General features: G+C 43.4%; 1 protein-coding gene across 1 annotated transcript; it reads left to right on the forward strand.

Annotated features, from left to right (window-relative positions):
• Positions 1-16209: 16209 nt before the first annotated feature.
• LOC119869006 (disintegrin and metalloproteinase domain-containing protein 21-like) lies at positions 16210-18896 on the forward strand. Its single transcript, XM_038545998.1, has 2 exons — positions 16210-16314; positions 16549-18896. Exons 1-2 carry the CDS (start codon positions 16210-16212, stop codon positions 18862-18864), a joined length of 2421 nt encoding a protein of 806 aa, XP_038401926.1. The 3' UTR covers positions 18865-18896.
• The last annotated feature ends 890 nt before the right edge of the window (positions 18897-19786 follow it).

A 19786-nucleotide genomic window follows, 5' to 3' on the forward strand; every position in this document is an offset into this window, starting at 1 on the left:
CCAAAAAGACATAAGAAGACCGAAATCATTATCTACAAATTCTGCCTGGGGCGGTCCAGGTAGCTCAGGGGTTCAGCGCCACCTTCAGCCTAGAGCCTGATCCTGGAGAACCCGGATTGAATCCCACATCAGGATCCCTGCATGAAGCCTGCTTCTTCCTCTGCCTGTGTCTCTGCCTCTCTCTGTGTGTCTCTCATGAATAAATAAATAAAATCTATAAATAATATTCTGCCTCAAAAAAGGCAATTAAAATTTTCAAAAGAATAAAGTAATGAAAAGGAAAAAATCAGACAGCTTTATCTACGAATGTTCAGAATATTTTAAGAATTAAGGCCAAATCATTTCAATGTCTTCCAAAACCTGAGAATGGAACATAACCAAATTGATTTCAGGAGGCCAGTATGACTGATAACAAACCCATGACAAGGACACCACAAGAAGGGTCTCATGGACAATGTCTCAGATGCACATAAATGCCAAAATCCTGGCATCCTGAATCCAACAGCACATGGAAAGATTGCACAGGAAGACCTAGAGGGAATCATCCCTGGGATGCAAGGATGCTTCAACATGCCCGGATCATAAATGGGCCCCTGTATTAAAATTTGAAGGATTGGATGTACATGATTCTTTCCTATGATGCTTAAAACTGCTTGACAATGTCTAACACGCTTTTATCTTCAAAAATTTTTAACAATCAAGGCAGAAGAGATTGCCTCTGTAAATTAGTCACATTATATGAAAAGCCCACAACCAACACTGCATTCAAAAGTGAAAACCTGAAGCCCTTCTGTCAAGTCAGGACCCACACAGGGGGTTATTTCCACAATGAGTATTCAACATGTTATACTCAAAGAAAATAAACTGTGCCACCCCATAAGTCAGCTGGTTCCATGGATTATTGTGAATAAAATCACATGAAAATCATCCAGTGGACAGAGAGGCTGAACCTCCTCTGTCACCCTGATGAAACAAAATAAATCTCCCGTGGGAAAATTCCCTTTTCCCTACTGGGAGGGGTGAACCATCCTCAGCACCAGAACCATCTGTAGGGCTCAGAAGGCTATGCAAACATCCCTTGTCAGTTCCGCACTAATTCACTGACCCAAACCCAATATCCTGGCCTTTTATCTCCACAAACCCAACATCCTGTTGTGTAAGAAGCACAAGTGCTGCCTACTTTCTTCATTGACTGTGTGTTGTGTTCCAGGAAGGTCATGCACATACAAACATGAAATACATCTCCACTGAGGTCTGTCATATGTCTACAGAGTAATTAGTCCAAAAGAATAACCAGGAAGAAGAGAAGGAAAATATTACTGGGTCAATGACTGGAATTCCAATCCAGGGAGTTTAGGAAACAAAGAATAAAAGATATTTAAATCAATAAGTACAGAAAAAACTCTTTGTGTGCATGACATGATCTGTTGCAGGGTCAAACCCGGCAATCTCACAAATCAAATCCTTAGTTAATGAACAATTTCAGGAAATCTATAGGAAACAAAATCAACATCCAAAATAAATCTAGGTTTCCACACACTAACAACAAATAATTTATTTTTTGAAGATTTTGTTGAATTATTCACGAAAGACACACAGATATTGAGAGGCAGAGACACAAGCAGAGAGAAGCAGGCTTCATGTAGGGAGCCCAATGTGGGACTCGATCCTGGGTCTCCAGGATCACACCCTGGGCTGGAGGCAGACCTCAACTGCAGAGCCATTCCAGCATCCTAACAATAAAGTATTTAAAAGGCAATTAATAAGACCTTATTACATTGACACCAATGTTAGAAATATATGTAGAACTAAATATTCTGAAGGAGGTAAGATACTGTAAGATACTACCTACATTGATGGAGATTTTTTAAAGATTTAAGTTATTTATTCATGAGAGACACACAGAGAGAGGTAGAGACACAGGCAGAGGGAAAAGCAGGCTCCACGCAGGAAGCCCAACGTGGGACTCAATCCTGGGTCTCCAGGATCACACCCTGAGCCAAAGGCGGTGCTAAATCACTGGGCCTCCAGGGCTGCCATGTTCTGTCATTATTTTCCACCATGTTGTCTTCTATGTCCCCAATGTGCTGATATTTCATTCGTCTTCTTTTCTACCTACATTTGGGACAGCATTTCTGTAATATCAGTTTTAATTTTGGGCTGACAAGGGTTTATTTATTTTATCTCTACAAGTGATTCTCTAGTGTCTTCAATGTTTATTCAATCCCAGTTGTATCTTTCAAAACATTGTTTTAGATTCCAGCCTGCTTTATCACCTGAGCACTTTTAACCAGGCATATCCTCAAGTGGATGGATTTCTATGATGAACTCAGAGAACGAAGTGAAATATAAACAATTTTCTTCTTTGTTGTTTATCCTAACTATGGTAGCTTTAGGAAGTAGTTTCCTTACCTGCCCCAGCCCTACAGCTGTATCTCCTCCCCAATACAACACTCTACACCTCCTATATCCCAAAACATGTAAATTTTTTACTTGGAGACTAGCATTTTTTGTTCTCTCAATCCCCTAATTGGTTTCTTGCTAGCTCAGAATTATTTGATAAGTATCCAGCTGTGTTCAGGGATGACACAAGCCCAGGATACCATACTCTGCCATCGTAACTCCTCCTCCCTTTGTGTTTGTTAGCAAAGAATATCTGAAATAATACAAGGAGGGAATATGTATGACAGTTACAATCCTCATTTTAGTAACCAAACAAGAATAAAAACTGTTGATTAAACTTCCTTCTTCATCTACTGACTAAATACACTCTTTGATTTCAGCAACCCTTCAGCTTGTCATGGCCCATTACCTGAGAGGGCGACCAACACCTTCATCCTGAAGGGTCTCTGCTTGGTCTCCTCCTTACAAGCTATTGGTACCTAGTTAGCGCTCTAATCCTCTCTTGAGAAGGAAATTCCACTCGTCTCAAAAGCCCATTGAATCAGGGATGTGGAGACAATTTTAGTCTACTGAGTTCCACTCTTAAATGGTGCCTGAATAGATGCAGAATCATCTGTGAATGAGGCTCACGCTTTTGGTTCTCCTTTCAAATGACTTTTTACTCTCCCCATGAGTTCATATGTGCAGGGTGTGAGATAGAATGCACTGGAACAGAACTGGGGTCCACGAAGATTTGGATGCTCCTTAATGTAACAATCTGTGTCCTCAGGATTGGTCCAGAACCCAGCATTCTTCCATTTCCGATGGAGAGGCACTGTGCATGCCCACTTCAGGGATTAGGAATTCAAATATCACTCACTTTAAGATGGAAAACTTGGTTTCCATGCTAACCTAGTGACACAGGCTTCCAGCTGTAGATTCTAAGATCCAGAAGCGGCCTTACAGCTACTTCTTTAATGATGAACCATGATCAGCAGAGATTCTCAAGGCTTTCCCCAACACTTTGAAACCATTAATCTGAAAAACCCATAGGGGACTTCTAGGGCTCTTAAGACTTACTGCAACCCAAAAAGGAGAGGTGAATAGGCATGTGGGGAGCATCGCCGCCTCTACATCCTCCATGTCCATGATGGTGACACTATTTTCATCAGTTCTTCGAGGAACATGTAACAGATTAATGTTCTATTCCCTGGAAAGAGGTAAATGATAAATGTAAATGTAATGATCCGCACAATACACCACTATATCTCCAACAATTGGCTAAATTACAACAAAAAGTCAGCAAGGATGTATAGAAAGTAGAACGCTCTGTAATTCTGAGCTCTAATCTCCTCTGGATAAAATATATATAATTAGATCGTAGGATAACAGAGCTTGAGATGACCCATGATCAGTCCTCTGCAACTCAGAGGCACGGAGTTTAAGATGGTGTAAATTATTCTGATCTGTTGGCATGAGAAACAGGGAGGGTCATGTGTAATGCTCAATCTAAGAGTAGGAGACCATAACATGAGATTACAAGCATGGGCATTGAGACAGAAATAAATGAGATGACTTCTGCCTTCCATGGCTATTCTTGTATTGATGGTTTCAGTGAGTTGGAGGATGCTACCCATGGTTGCAGAGGGAAATATACTTTATAATTCCAGGGATCCAATGGTAATCTCACATGTTGGAGAGGATGTGGACAAAGGGGAACCATCTTACGCTGTTGGTGTGAATGTGAACTGGTGCAGCCACTCTGGAAAACTGTGTGGAGGTTCCTCAAAGAGTTAAGAACAGATATGCCCTATGATCCAGCAATTGCACTTCTGGGGATTTCCCCAAAGATACAGATGCAGCGAAATGCTGGGACACCTGCACCCCGATGTTTCTAGAAGCAATGTCCACAATAGCCAAACTGTGGAAGGAGCCTCGGTGTCCATTAAAAGATGTACCAATAATGATGATGTATTCTCAATATACAATGGAATATTACTCAGCCATTAGAAACGACAAATACCCACCATTTGCTTCAAAGTGGATGGAACTGGAGGGTATTATGCTGAGTGAAATAAGTCAATCGGAGAAGGAAAAATATTATATGGTCTCATTCATTTGTGGTAGAAAAATTAGTGAAAGGGAATAAAGGGAAAGGAGAGAAAATGAGTGAAAATATCAGTGAGGGTGACAAAACATGAGAGACAGCTAACTCTGGGAAATGAACAAGGGGTAGTGGAAGGGAAAGTGGGTGGGGGTTTGGGGTGACTGGGTGATGGTCACTGAGGGGGGCACCTGATGGAATGAGCACTGGGTGTTTTGCTATATGTTCGCAAATTGAACTCCAATAAGAAAAATTTAAAAAATAAAAATAAAAATAAACCCTTCCCTAATTAGGGAGGGAAACAGGTATTCAGATCCAGGAGGTGGAGAGGTCCACCCAATATCAATAAAAATGGTTCAAAACCTCGACTTTTAATAGAGAAACGTGCAAATTCCAAAGATAAAGAGAAGATCGTTAAAGCAGCAAGAGACAAGAGATCCCCTGACATATATGGAGAGAAGTATTCGATTAAAAGGAGACCTCTCCAGAGACCTGGAAGACCAGAAAGAGATGGCAGGATATATTCAGGCACCTAAATGAGAAAAACATGCAGCAAATACTATATCCAGCAAAGTTCTCATTCAGAATAGAAGGAGAGATAAAGAGCTTCCAAGATAGGCTGAAACTGAAAGAATATGTGACCACCAAACTACATTGCTAGAAGTAATGAGTACTTTGTAAAAAAGAAAAGAAAGAAAGAAAGAAAGAAAGAAAGAAAGAAAGAAAGAAAGAAAGAAAGAAAAAGAAAAAAGAAAAGAAAAAAAAAGAGGACACACAAAGAAATAATCCACAACCCCAAGGACTGAATACGTATTATGAGGACACTAAATTTGTATCTTTCAATAGTTACTCTGAATATGAATGGGCTAATTAATCCCATCAAAAAACGGAGGGTATCAGCCTGAATAAAAAAGCAAGACCCATCTATTTGCTGTCTACAAGAGACTCATTTGAGACCTAAGGACACCTCCAGCCTGAAAATGAAAGATTTGAGAACCATTTACCATTCAAATGGTCCTCAAAAAAAAAAAAATGGCGTAGCAATCCTCATAGCAGGTAAAATTTATTACAGACTGTAGTAAGAGATGAAGAGGAATACTATATCATATTAAAAGGGACTATCCAACGAGAGGATCTAACAATCATGAATATTTATACCGTTAATGTGGGAGCTGCCAAGTATATCAATCCGTCAATAACAAAAGTAAAGACATACATAGATCATAATACACTAATATTGGGAGACTTCAACATGTCACTTTCTGGAAATGACAGATTTCCCAAGCACAATATCTCCAAAGAAACAAGAGCTTAAAATGATACACTGGACCAGATGGATGTCACAGATATTTACAGAACTTGACATCCAAACGGAACTGAATACACATTTTTTTTTCAAGTGCACAGGGGACTTTCTCCAGAATAGACCACATACGGGGTCAAAAAACAGGTCTCGGGCAGCCCGGGGGGCTCAGCGGTTTAGCACCTCCTTCAGCCAGGGGCATAATCCAAGAGACCCGAGATCGAGTCATGCGTTGGGCTCCCTGCATGGAGCCTGCTTCTCCCTCTGTTTCTGCCCCCCCCCCCCGCCCAGTGTTGAATAGCAGTGGTGAGAGTGGACATCCCTGTCTTGTTCCTGATCTTAGGGGAAAGGTTCCCAGTGCTTCCCCATTGAGAATGATATTTTCTGTGGGCTTTTCGTAGATGGCTTTTAAGATGTCGAGGAAAGTTCCCTCTATCCCTACACTCTGAAGAGTTTTGATCAGGAATGGATGGTGTATTTTCTCAAATGCTTTCTCTGCATCTAATGAGGGGATCATATGGTTCTTGGTTTTTCTCTTGCTGATATGATGAATCACATTGACTGTTTTACGAGTGTTGAACCAGCCTTGTGTCCAGGGATAAATCCCACTTGGTCGTGGTGAATAATTTTCTTTTTTTTTAATTTTTTATTGGTGTTCAATTTACTAACATACAGAATAACCATTGGCCTTTGGCAATGAAACGCGTTTCATTGCATCTGAATCCTTGGGGTAAATCCCCAACAGTGCAATTGCTGGGTCGTTGGTCAGATCTATTTTTTTTTAACAGTAAATTTATTTTTTATTGGTGTTCAATTACCAACATACAGAATAACACCCAGTGCTCATCCCGTCAAGTGTCCCCCTCAGTGCCCGTCACCCATTCACTCCCACCCCCCGCCCTCCGCCCCTTCTACCACCCCTAGTTCGTTTCCCAGAGTTAGCAGTCTTTACGTTCTGTCTCCCGTTCTGATATTTCCCACACATTTCTTCTCCCTTCCCTTATATTCCCTTTCACTATTATTTACATTCCCCAAATGAATGAGAACATACACTGTTTGTCCTTCTCCGACTGACTTACTTCACTCAGCATAATACCCTCCAGTTCCATCCACGTTGAAGCAAATGGTGGGTATTTGTCATTTCTAATAGCTGAGTAATATTCCATTGTATACATAAACCACAGCTTCTTTATCCATTCATCTTTCGTTGGACACCGAGGCTCCTTCCACAATTTGGCTATCGTGGCCATTGCTGCTATAAACATCGGGGTGCAGGTGTCCTGGCGTTTCACTGCATCTGTATCTTTGGGGTAAATCCCCAATAGTGCAATTGCTGGGTCGTAGGGCAGGTCTATCTTTAACTCTTTGAGGAACCTCCACACAGTTTTCCAGAGTGGCTGCACCAGTTCACATTCCCACCAACAGTGTAAGAGGGTTCCCTTTTCTCCGCATCCCCTCCAACATTTGTTGTTTCCTGCCTTGTTAATTTGCCCCATTCTCACCGGTGTGAGGTGGTATCTCATTGTGGTTTTGATTTGTATTTCCCTGATGGCAAGTGATGCAGAGCATTTTCTCATATGCATGTTGGCCATGTCTACGTCTTCCTCTGTGAGATTTCTGTTCATGTCTTTTGCCATTTCATGATTGGATTGTTTGTTTCTTTGGTGTTGAGTTTAAGAAGTTCTTTATAGATCTTGGAAACTAGCCCTTTATCTGATATGTCATTTGCAAATATCTTCTCCCATTCTGTAGGTTGTCTTTGAGTTTTGTTGACTGTATCCTTTGCTGTGCAAAAGCTTCTTATCTTGATGAAGTCCCAATAGTTCATTTTTGCTTTTGTTTCTTTTGCCTTCGTGGATGTATCTTGCAAGAAGTTACTATGGCCGAGTTCAAAAAGGGTGTTGCCTGTGTTCTTCTCTAGGATTTTGATGGAATCTTGTCTCACATTTAGATCTTTCATCCATTTTGAGTTTATCTTTGTGTATGGTGAAAGAGAGTGGTCTAGTTTCATTCTTCTGCATGTGGATGTCCAATTTTCCCAGCACCATTTATTGAAGAGACTGTCTTTCTTCCAATGGATAGTCTTTCCTCCTTTATCGAATATTAGTTGACCATAAAGTTCAGGGTCCACTTCTGGGTTCTCTATTCTGTTCCACTGATCTATGTGTCTGTTTTTGTGCCAGTACCACACTGTCTTGATGACCACAGCTTTGTAGTACAACCTGAAATCTGGCATTGTGATGCCCCAGATATGGTTTTCTTTTTTAAAATTCCCCTGGCTATTCGGGGTCTTTTCTGATTCCACACAAATCTTAAAATAATTTGTTCTAACTCTCTGAAGAAAGTCCATGGTATTTTGATAGGGATTGCACTAAACGTGTATATTGCCCTGGGTAACATTGACATTTTCACAATATTAATTCTGCCAATCCATGAGCATGGAATATTTTTCCATCTCTTTGTGTCTTCCTCAATTTCTTTCAGAAGTGTTCTATAGTTTTGAGGGTATAGATCCTTTACATCTTTGGTGAGGTTTATTCCTAGGTATCTTATGCTTTTGGGTGCAATTGTAAATGGGATTGACTCCTTAATTTCTCTTTCTTCAGTCTCATTGTTATTGTATAGAAATGCCACTGATTTCTGGGCATTGATTTTGTATCCTGCCACGCTACCGAATTGCTGTATGAGTTCTAGCAATCTTGGGGTGGAGACTTTTGGGTTTTCTATGTAGAGTATCATGTCATCGGCAAAGAGGGAGAGTTTGACTTCTTCTTTGCCAATTTGAATGTCTTCAATGTCTTTTTGTTGTCTGATTGCTGAGGCTAGGACTTCCAGTACTATGTTGAATAGCAGTGGTGAGAGTGGACATCCCTGTCTTGTTCCTGATCTTAGGGGAAAGACTCCTAGTGCTTCCCCATTGAGAATGATATTTGCTGTGGGCTTTTCATAGATGGCTTTTAAGATGTCGAGGAATGTTCCCTCTATCCCTACACTCTGAAGAGTTTTGATCAGGAATGGATGGTGTATTTTGTCAAATACTTTCTCTGGATCTAATGAGAGGATCATATGGTTCTTGGTTTTTCTCTTGCTGATATGATGAATCACATTGATTCTTTTACGGGTGTTGAACCAGCCTTGTGTCCTGGGAATAAATCCTACTTGGTCATGGTGAATAATTTTCTTAATGTACTGTTGGATCCTATTGGCTAGTATCTTGTTGAGAATTTTTGCATCCATGTTCATCAGGGATATTGGTCTGTAATTCTCCTTTTTGGTGGGGTCTTTGTCTGGTTTTAGAATTAAGGTGATGCTGGCCTCATAGAACGAATTTGGAAGTACTCCATCTCTTTCTATCTTTCCAAACAGCTTTAGGAGAATAGGTATGATTTCTTCTTAAAACGTTTGATAGAATTCCCCTGGGAAGCCATCTGACCCTGGACTCTTGTGTCTTGGGAGGTTTTTGATGACTGCTTCTATTTCCTCCCTGGTTATTGGCCTGTTCAGATTTTCTATTTCTTCCTGTTCCAGTTTTGGTAGTTTGTGGCTTTCCAGGAATGAGTCCATTTCTTCTACATTGCCTAATTTATTGGTGTATAGCTGCTCATAATATGTTTTTAAAATCGTTTGTATTTCCTTGCTGTTGGTAGTGATCTCTCTCATTCATGATTTTATTAATTTGAGTCTTCCCTCTCTTCTTTTTAATAAAGTTGGCTAATGGTTTATCCATCTTATTAATTCTTTCAAAGAACCAACTCCTGGTTCTGATGATCTGTTCCACAGTTCTTCTGGTCTCGATTTCATTGAGTTCTGCTCGAATCTTTATTAACTCTCTTCTTCTGCGGGGTGTAGGGTCCATCTGCTGTTTTTTCTCTAGCTCCTTTATGTATAAGGTTAACTTTTGTATTTGAGTTCTTTCCAGTTTTTGGAAGGATGCTTGTATTGCCATGTATTTCCCCCTCAGGACTGCTTGTGCTGTATCCCAAAGATTTTGAACGGTTGTATCTTCATTCTCATTATTTTCCATGAATCTTTTTAATTCTTCTCTAATTTCCTGGTTGACCCTTTCATCTTTTAGCAGGATGGTCCTTAACCTCCACGTGTTTGAGGTCCTTCCAAACTTCTTATTGTGATTTAGTTCTAATTTCAAGGCATTATGGTCTGAGAATATGCAGCGGATGGTCCCAATCTTTTGGTATCGGTTCAGACCCGATTTGTGACCCAGTATGTGGTCTATTCTGGAGAAAGTTCCATGTGCACCTGAGAAGAATGTGTATTCAGTTGAGTTTGGATGTAAAGTTCTGTAGATATCTGTGAAATCCATCTGGTCCAGTGTATCACTTAAAGCTCTCGTTTCTTTGGAGATGTTGTGCTTAGAAGACCTATCGAGGGTAGAAAGAGCTAGATTGAAGTCACCAAGTATAAGTGTATTATTATCTAATTATTTCTTCACTTTGGTTATTAATTGGTTTAAATATTTGGCAGCTCCCACATTCGCAGCATATATATAGAGGATTGTTAAGTCCTCTTGTTGGATAGATCCTTTAAGTATGAGATAGTGTCCCTCTTCATGTCTCACTACAGTCTTCGGGGTAAATTTTAGTTTATCTGATATAAGGATGGCTACCCCTGCTTTCTTTTGAGGACCATTTGAATGGTAAATGGTTCTCCAACCTTTTATTTTCAGGCTGTAGGTGTCCTTCTGTCTAAAATGAGTCTCTTGTAGACAGCAAATAGATGGGTCCTGCTTTTTTATCCAGTCTGAAACCCTGCGCCTTTTGATGGGGTCATTAGGTCCATTCACGTTCAGAGTTACTATCGACAGATATGAGATTAGTGTCATCATGATATCTATTCAGTCCTTGTTTTTGTGGATTGTCCCACTGAACTTCTTCTTAAAGAGGAATTTTAAGAGTCCCCCTTAAAATTTCTTGCAGAGCTGGTTTGGAGGTCACATATTCTTTCAGTTCCTGCCTGTCTTGGAAGCTCTTTATCTCTCCTTCCATTTTGAGTGAGAGCCTTGCTGGATAAAGTATTCTTGGTTGCATGTTCTTCTCATCTAGGACCCTGAATATATCCTGCCAGCCCTTTCTGGCCTTCTGGGTCTCTGTGGAGAGGTCTGCTGTTACCCTAATATTCCTCCCCATAAAAGTCAGGGATTTCTTGTGTCTTGCTGCTTTAAGGATCTTCTCTTTATCTTTGGAATTTGCAAGTTTCACTATTAAATGTTGAGGTCTTGAACGGTTTTTATGGATTTTAGCGGGGGGAATCTCTCTATTTCCTGGATCTGAATGCCTGTTTCCCTTCCCAGGTGTGGAATGTTTTCAGCTATGATTTGTTCAAATACATATTCTGGCCCTCTGGCCCTTTCGGCGCCCTCGGGAACGCCAATTAAACGTAGGTTTTTCTTCTTCAGGCAATCGTTTATTTCCCTTAATCTGTCTTCATGGTCTTTTAATTGTCTGTCTCTTTTTTCCTCAGTTTCCCTCTTTGCCATCAACTTGTCTTCTATGTCACTCACTTGTTCTTCCACCTCGTTAATCCTCGTCATTAGGACTCTAGTTTGGATTGCATCTCTTTCAATTGATTTTTAATTTCTGCCTGATTGGATCTATATTGTGCAGTCATGAAGTCTCTTGAGTCCTTTATGTTTTTTTCTAGAGCCACCAGTAGCTGTATAATAGTGCTTCTGAATTGGCTTTCTGACATTGAATTGTAATCCAGATTTTGTAACTGTGTGGGAGAGAGGATTGATTCCGATTCTTTCTTTTGAGGTGAGGTTTTCCTTCTAGTCATTTTGCTCAGTGCAGAGTGGCCAAAAACAAGTTGTATTGGGAAAAGGAGAAAAAGAGAGAGAGAAGGAAAGAAAAGAGAAAAAGAAAAAAGAAAAAGGAAAAAAGAGAAGAAAAAGAGAAAGAAAAAGAAAGAAAGGTGAAAGGTTGGGGGAAACAATCAGAAATCAAAAAAAAAAAATGGACGGGGGAGTATCTTCTGATTCTGCATACTTTAAGTCCCTTGACTTCCCTTGGAACTTGTCTGTCTAGCTGGTCTTCTGGAGGAGGGGCCTGTTGTGCTGATTTTCAGGTGTGAGCACTTGGGGGAGCTGCTCTGCCCCCTGCCTGGTGCAGGGCTCAGTGGGGGTTGTTTACCCCGTGAGGCCCCTGGAGGAACAACCCCAGTGGCTGCAGCAGCTCTGGAAACCTGGATTCAGCCCCTGCAGTATCTACAGAGCTCTCAGTCTGCAGGGCCTGGAGGCTCCGGGGTGGGGCCGCTGATCTGCTCAGCTCAAGGTCAGGAGCGTCCTTGCTGTCCTGGGCCCTCCTGACCTCTGCCTGTCGCGGGGGAGGCCGGATCCTGGGCTGTGCCCCAGCGCCCAGTGCTCCCAGCCTTCGCTGTTGAATTCACGCTCCCAGCCATGCAGCCGCCTCTCGGTGGAGCCTCCACCCAAGCCCCTCCGAGCTGGTCCCTGAGCCGTGCAGCCCCCTTCACACAGAGCCTCTTCCTCTGCTGGAGCCGCTGCCGCCGAGCTGCTCCTGTAGCCACACAGCCCCCTCCTGTGGAGCCGCCGCCCGAGCCCCTTGGAGCTGCTCTGGGGTCAATGTGTGCACGCTGCAGCCCTTAGGGATCTCGGTGCACTCTCCCCAGGGCGCAGGTGTCTGCTAGTGTCCCAGGGAGCCTGAGGGCATCCCCGCCCTCCTGGGGTCCTGCTCTAACTCCCCGCGGGCGCCTTTCTAGCTGGGAAGATTGTTGAAGCTCCTGCTTCTCTGGGACGGGGCTCTCCTGTCCTGGGGGCAGTCACCCCGGCGGCCTTAGCCCAGCTCCTCAAGGGGCCCCTCCCCCTTGGATGACTTTTGTTTCTTTATTTCTTTTTCCCCATCTTCCTACCTTGATAGAAGCATGAACTCTTCTCACTGTAGCTTTTCAGCTGTTCTCTCTTTAAATCTCAGGCCGAATTCGTAGATTTTCAGGATGATTTGAAGGTTATCTAGGTAATTTGGTGGGGACAGGTGATTTGGGGACCCTACTCTTCTGCCATCTTGCCCCTCTTCCGGATAAAAGATCTAAATGTGAGACAAGATTCCATCAAAATCCTAGAGGAGAACACAGGCAACAGCCTTTTTTGAACTTGGCCACAGCAACTTCTTGCAAGATACATCCACGAAGGCAAAAGAAACAAAAGCAAAAATGAACTATTGGGACTTCATCAAGATAAGAAGCTTTTGCACAGCAAAGGATACAGTCAACAAAACTCAAAGACAACCTACAGAATGGGAGAAGATATCTGCAAATGACGGATCAGATAAAGGGCTAGTTTCCAAGATCTATGAAGAACTTATTAAGCTCAACACTAAAGAAACAAACAATCCCGTCATGAAATGGGCAAAAGACATGAACAGAAATCTCACAGAGGAAGACATAGACATGGCCAACATGCATATGAGAAAATGCTCTGCATCACTTGCCATCAGGGAAATACAAATCAAAACCACAATGAGATACCACCTCACACCAGTGAGAATGGGGAGAATTAACAAGGCAGGAAACCACAAATGTTGGAGGGGATGCGGAGAAAAGGGAACCCTCTTACACTGTTAGTGGGAATATGAACTGGTGCAGCCACTCTGGAAAACTGTGTGGAGGTTCCTCAAAGAGTTAAAAATAGACCTGCCCTACGACCCAGCAATTACACTGTTGGTGATTTACCCCAAAGATTCAGATGCAATGAAACGCCGGGACACCTGCACCCCGATGTTTCTAGCAGCAATGTCCACAATAACCAAACTGTGGAAGGAGCCTCGGTGTCCATCGAAAGATGAATGGATAAAGAAGCTTTGGTTTATGTATACAATGGAATATTACTCAGCTATTAGAAATGACAAATACCCACCATTTGCTTCAACGTGGATGGAACTGGAGGGTATTATGCTGAGTGAAGTAAGTCAGTCGGAGAAGGACAAACATTATATGTTCTCATTCATTTGGGGAATATAAATAATAGTGAAAGGGTAAATAAGGGAAGGGAGAAGAAATGTGTGGGAAATATCAGAAAGGGAGACAGAACGTAAAGACTGCTAACTCTGAGAAACGAACTAGGGGTGGTAGAAGGGGAGGAGGGCGGGGGGTGGGAGTGAATGGGTGACGGGCACTGGGTGTTATTCTGTATGTTAGTAAATTGAACACCAATAAAAAAAATAAATTAAAAAAAAAGATGAATGGGTAAAGAAGCTGTGGTTTATGTATACAATGGAGTTTTACTCAGCCATTAGAAACGACAAATACCCATCATTTGCATCAACGTGATGGAACTGGAGGGTATTATGCTGATTGAAGTAAGTCAATCGGAGAAGGCCAAACAGTGTATGTTCTCATTCATTTGGGGAATATAAATAATAGTGAAAGGGAATATAAAGGAAGGGAGAAGAAATGTGTAGGAAATATCAGAAGGGAGACAGAACGTAGACACTCCTAACTCTGGAAAACGAACTAGAGGTGGTGGAAGGGGAGGAGGGCGGGTTGGGGTGAATGGGTGACGGGCACGGGGGGGGCACTTGAGGGGATGAACACTGGGTGTTATTCAGTATGTTGGCAAAATGAACACCAATAAAAAGTTAATTTATTAAAAAAAATAGACCTGCCCAACGACCCAGCAATTGCACTGTTGGGGATTTACCCCAAAGATACAGATGCAATGAAACACCTGGACACATGCACCCCGATGTTTTTAGCAGCAATGTCCACAATAGCCAAAATGTGGAAGTCGCCTCGGTGTCCATCGAAAGATGAATGGATAAAGAAGATGTGGTTTATGTATACAATGGAATATTACTCAGCCATAGAAATGACAAATATGGGCAGCCCCAGTGGCGCAGCGGTTTGGCGCCACCTGGAACCCAGGACGTGATCCTGGAGACCCCGGATCGAGTCCCACGTGAGGCTCTCTGTATGATGCTTGCTTCTCCCTCTGTCTGTGTCTCTGCCTCTCTCTCTCTCTCTCTCTCACTGTCTCTATGAATATATAAATAAAATCTTTAAAAAATAAAAAAAAAAGAAATTACAAATACCCACCATTTGCTTCGACGTGGATGGAACTGGAGGGTATTATGTTGAGTGAAATAAGTCAACCGGAGAAGGACAAACATTATATGGTCTCATTCATTTGGGGAATATAAATAATAGTGAAAGGGAATATAAGGGAAGGGAGAAGAAATGGGTAAGAAATACCAGAAAGGGAGACAGATCATGGAAGACTCCTAACTCTGGGAAAGGAACTAGGGGTGGTGGAAGGGGAGGAGGGCGGGGGTGGGGGTGAGTGGGTGACTGGCACTGAGGGGGGCACTTGACGGGATGAGCACTGGGTGTTATTCTGTATGTTGGCAAATTGAACACCAATAAAAAATAAATTTATTATTAAAAAAATAATATATGTTGGCAAATCAAACTCCAATAAAAATATATCAAAAAAAGAACAGAAAAAAAAGAATGGAAAAGGCAAATGATGGAATGGAAGAACCTATTTGCAGCTGCCCCATCTGATGATGGGTGAGTATACAAACTGTCCAAGCACTTCATTAGGAGTACTTTCACGCTTTCAGTAGACAGCATGTACATGGAGCTTAGCACACTATCATGAGAGGAGCAGAATGCTTGCCTTTAAGTTTGTAGGTCGTAATTTCTCCACAACATGAGATCTACCCTCTTACCAAAATTGTACCTGTAGGCACACTATTGTGATTTGCAGGTGCAGGGTTCTGGAGCACACCTCTGGAACAGAATCATGTTGCATAACATAAAACCATAACCCAAGAGATGCAAGTCCCCATTGCCCCTCCCACCAGTGCTGGCAACTGCCAAACCACTCTCTGCTTCTTTGTTCCTGAACCCAAATTATAGGTGCCCATCGTTGACAAGGCCAATATTCAAGATATGAGTTTTGACTGGAAAGACAGGGAGCTTGGTTCAGGAGGCCACTCACATGAGCAAAAGGGGCACACCTGTGAGGTTTTTCTAACTCTAAAGACATTAAAGGTTTTTGAGAAGCTAGTCGCACAAGGGAGCGCAGTGCTTGGAACATTTATAGCCCACACGTAGGCTCCCAGGTGCCAACTACCATCCTTGCCTCAGCGCAGCCCCATCCCTGTGTCTTCTGCTCAGGGCAGCCACACATGCAGCCCAAGGCCAGGAAAGAACCACGATAGAGGACTGCAAGCCCCAGGGCCACCCATGGGGTCAGCAGTATATTCTTTTCTTACCAGCTGGAGTGACAAAACAATAAAATACAACCTGGAACCTTACCAGTCCTCACCAAAAACTGGGCAATGTTTTACTCAGTGAGCACAAAGGAGGCTTCCAAAAATACCCAGAAGGATCCAAAAACTTGTAGGTTGCTGGCAAAGCAGAATAAGATGTGTAAATTTACAAAGCCATGGTGTTCCACAGCTACTTGGTAAAACTTGCCGTGTCCCCTAACATGCCGAGGAAGGAGAAAGGAGTGGTCTCCACAGAGAGCGATATTGGCTGTGCACAGAACGTGACCCAGGGGAACCATGGCAGTTGGAACTGGTAGAGAAAGTAATTGCTGTATAACCGTATGTCACATATTCAAGGGTCTGGAGGAAAGACTGAACGTGTGGGAAAGGGGCTGCCTCTGGGTCCTACCCCCTCCTCACCCCTCACACATCCACCCCAGCTGAACTGATGTGCAGACCCTCCCTCTGCCACACCCGGTGTTTGTGACCTAATCACAGCTGGTTGCCAGGTGTAGGGACCTGGCAGCCTGAGGCAGTCCTCTGTTCTGTCAGATCCTCTAAACCTTGCTGTGCGGAGGGTCCTCCTTTTATCTACCTCACTGCCAGATGTCCCTGAGAAGGGCGTGAGGCTGGCAGAGGGCCGAGACACCATGAGAGGGCTCCTCTTTCTGCTTGTGCTCTGGGCAGGGCTGGCTCCCACCCAGGGTTCTCAAGGCCGTCCCTCATGGCGCTACGTCTCCTCTGAGGTGGTCATTCCCAGGAAGGAGCTGCACCGCGGCAAAGGCGTCCAGATGCCAGGCTGGCTCTCCTACAGCCTGCACTTTGGGGGCAAGAGGCACGTTATCCACATGCGGCGCAAGAAACTCTTCTGGTCCAGGCATCTGCTGGTGATGACTCAGGATGACCAAGGTGCCTTGCAGATGGACTACCCCTTCATCCCTCCTGACTGTTACTACCTCGGCTACCTGGAGGAGATTCCTCTTTCCATGGTCACCCTGGACACGTGCTATGGGGGACTGGAAGGTATCATGAAGTTGGATGACCTTGCCTATGAGATCAAGCCCCTCAGCAGTTCCCAAAGATTTGAACACATTGTTTCTCAGATAGTGGCAGACAGCATTGCAACAGTCCCTACCTATAAACTGGGACTGAAGGAGGATAGAGACCTCCTATTCTCTCAAGCAAATGCCAGTGTAGTTACGCGGCTCTCAAGTAAGATGTATTCATCTCATCATGGTTATGTGAAATCGCTCGCCTTAAGTTCACACTCAATGTATAGTGTGTTCAACAACGTGTCTAAATGTGCCCAATTTCTAATATCGGTATTTAATTTGATTGACACATTCTTTTTAGGACTTGATATAAATTATTACGTTGCATTCATTATTATATATAATCAACGAGATCCAAATGTCCTTAACAATTATCACCCGACAGATAGTCCATATGGTCGATATTATGTCTACAACTTGTATGCACTTCTTGCACCACATTCATCCATAATTATGATTAAAAATGTGCCACAGGATGCTGAATTTGAACCTGTCGCATATGCAATTTGCAATCGTGGTAACCTCATCATGCTAGGATATCTAGGCAGACAGTATTTAATATTGGCTATTGTAGGAGCACAAAAGGTCGCGAGAAGTTTTGGTGTATACTATGACGATCCTTATTGTTCCTGCCAGAGAAGGTCCCAGTGCATTATGAACAACTATTTTGCTCTGACAGACTCTTTCAGTAACTGTTCCTTCATGCATATGCAGCACATACTGGGTGGTGGCGTAGCTCAATGTATTTACAGCTCTGAAATGGTGTATTTTAATAGAAGCTTGACTCGGGAGCATTGTGGCAACTACAGAGTGGATCCCCTTGAACAGTGTGACTGTGGCTCCTTCAAACAGTGTTATAGCAATCTCTGCTGTCATAATGATTGTACCTTCACTACTGGAAGCATATGTAATACAGGCAGATGCTGCACAAACTGCACCTATTCCCCTGCTGGGACACTCTGCAGACCAATCCAAACTGTGTGTGATCTTCCGGAGTACTGCCGAGGAGGGTCCTTGACATGCCCTGATGATTTCTATATGCAAGATGGAACCCCGTGCACCGAAGTGGGCTACTGTTATCATGGAAACTGTACTGATCGCTCTGTGCACTGCAAAGAAATCTTTGGTAAAAATGCTGTGAATGGTGCAGATGTATGCTATACCATAAATAGAAGAGGTGATAGATATGGACACTGCAGAAGAAATGAGAGGTTAATGGCCAGTACGGCTTGTAATCTAGAAGACATTCAGTGTGGAAGACTGCAGTGTAGCAATGTCACTCATCTCCCTCGGTTGCAAGAACATGTGGGATTCCATCAGTCTAAGATATCAGGGGTCTGGTGTTTTGGGCTGGATTCACATCGTGGCACAGGAACAAATGATGTTGGTCATGTGCGATCTGGTACTCCCTGTGCTCATGGAAAGTTCTGTCAAAATACCTACTGCAATGGCACTATAGCTCAGCTGAATTATGACTGCATCCCTGAAAAATGCAGTTACAGGGGCATTTGCAACAACAACAGGAACTGTCATTGCCACATAGGCTGGGATCCTCCACGGTGCGTTGATCGAGGTGCTGGTGGGAGCACAGACAGTGGACCCCCTCCAAGAAGAATGCGGGCAGTCAGGCAAAGTCATGAATCAGTGATATATCTGAGAGTGGTCTTTGCTCGAATCTATGCCTTGATAGCCGCACTCCTCTTTGGCGTTGCCACCAATGTAAGAACCATTAAGACGGTTGTAGTTAAGGAGCAGATAGTCCATGAGGGCAATCCATAAATCAGCCTCCAGCCCCCTGAACAGCTATTGGAAACCCACAGAAACATGATTGAAACTATAGCAAGTTGGTGGCCATGCTGAAATCCACGTTTCCAGGGGCCTGCAGGAGAAAAAAGGGATCCCACGCACATCATGGAGCTCTCGTACCAGGTCCGCGATTGGTCTCTGACCAGCCGCCTGAAATAAATCTTGAAAAGTACACGTTGGTGGCCTCTCCACATGTTTGTAAGCCTGTAAAAGCCCAACCTGAGCTCGAGACTGTCGGGAAGACCTGAGTCAGCAGCCTGGCCTTGAGCTGAGGTCCCTGGCTGCAGAATTCAGGGAGGTAACCCCAGGTTCTTTTCAGGCAAATGCATGATGTTCCTTCAAACCTGTGCCCATGAGCACTGAGGTTTTTCTCACCCTCCAGGTAATCTCCCCTGCTTCAGTCCCACAGGGGGTGTATGGCGATGGAGGGCTATCCCCACCCACACTGCGTGTCCTACACTGGGGTGGCTGTGGGTTGTAGGGGAGGGTGACTGGGATTTGATACCGTCTAGTGCAAGCTGGGCCACCCTGGTAAGCATGTTTCTGAATGCGGGAGCCCTGGGCCTTGGTCCTGATGGTTACACCCTATCAACTCAATCATAAAAGACAGTAAAAATGCCCAACACTGCCTCTACCATCCAGAGGGACCCCTATGAATATTTGTTTATTTGTTCTTCCCTCCCTTTCCTCTTGCCTGCATTTTAGGGAGATGAGCAGTGACCATAGCTAAGCAGGTGCAGTGAAAAATTCAACTTGTAATACATCAGACACGGAATCACACCCACTCTTCCCCCCCATCACCCGTGATAAGGACCTGCCTGTGATTCCTTCTCTGGTTATCTCAGGCAGCCTTTACAATCACCACCCAGAGTGGAGCCTGTGAAATGATATATAT

This window comes from Canis lupus, chromosome 8 (genome assembly GCF_011100685.1).
Source record: "Canis lupus familiaris isolate Mischka breed German Shepherd chromosome 8, alternate assembly UU_Cfam_GSD_1.0, whole genome shotgun sequence".
Lineage (NCBI taxonomy): Eukaryota > Metazoa > Chordata > Mammalia > Carnivora > Canidae > Canis > Canis lupus.

Coding starts and splice junctions, on each gene's coding strand:
- LOC119869006 (XM_038545998.1), top strand. CDS start 16,210: ATGGTGTTCCACAGCTACTTGGTAAAACTTGCCGTGTCCCCTAACATG. Junction 16,315..16,548: donor ATATTGGCTGTGCACAGAAC/GTGACCCAGGGG, acceptor TGCCAGGTGTAG/GGACCTGGCAGCCTGAGGCA.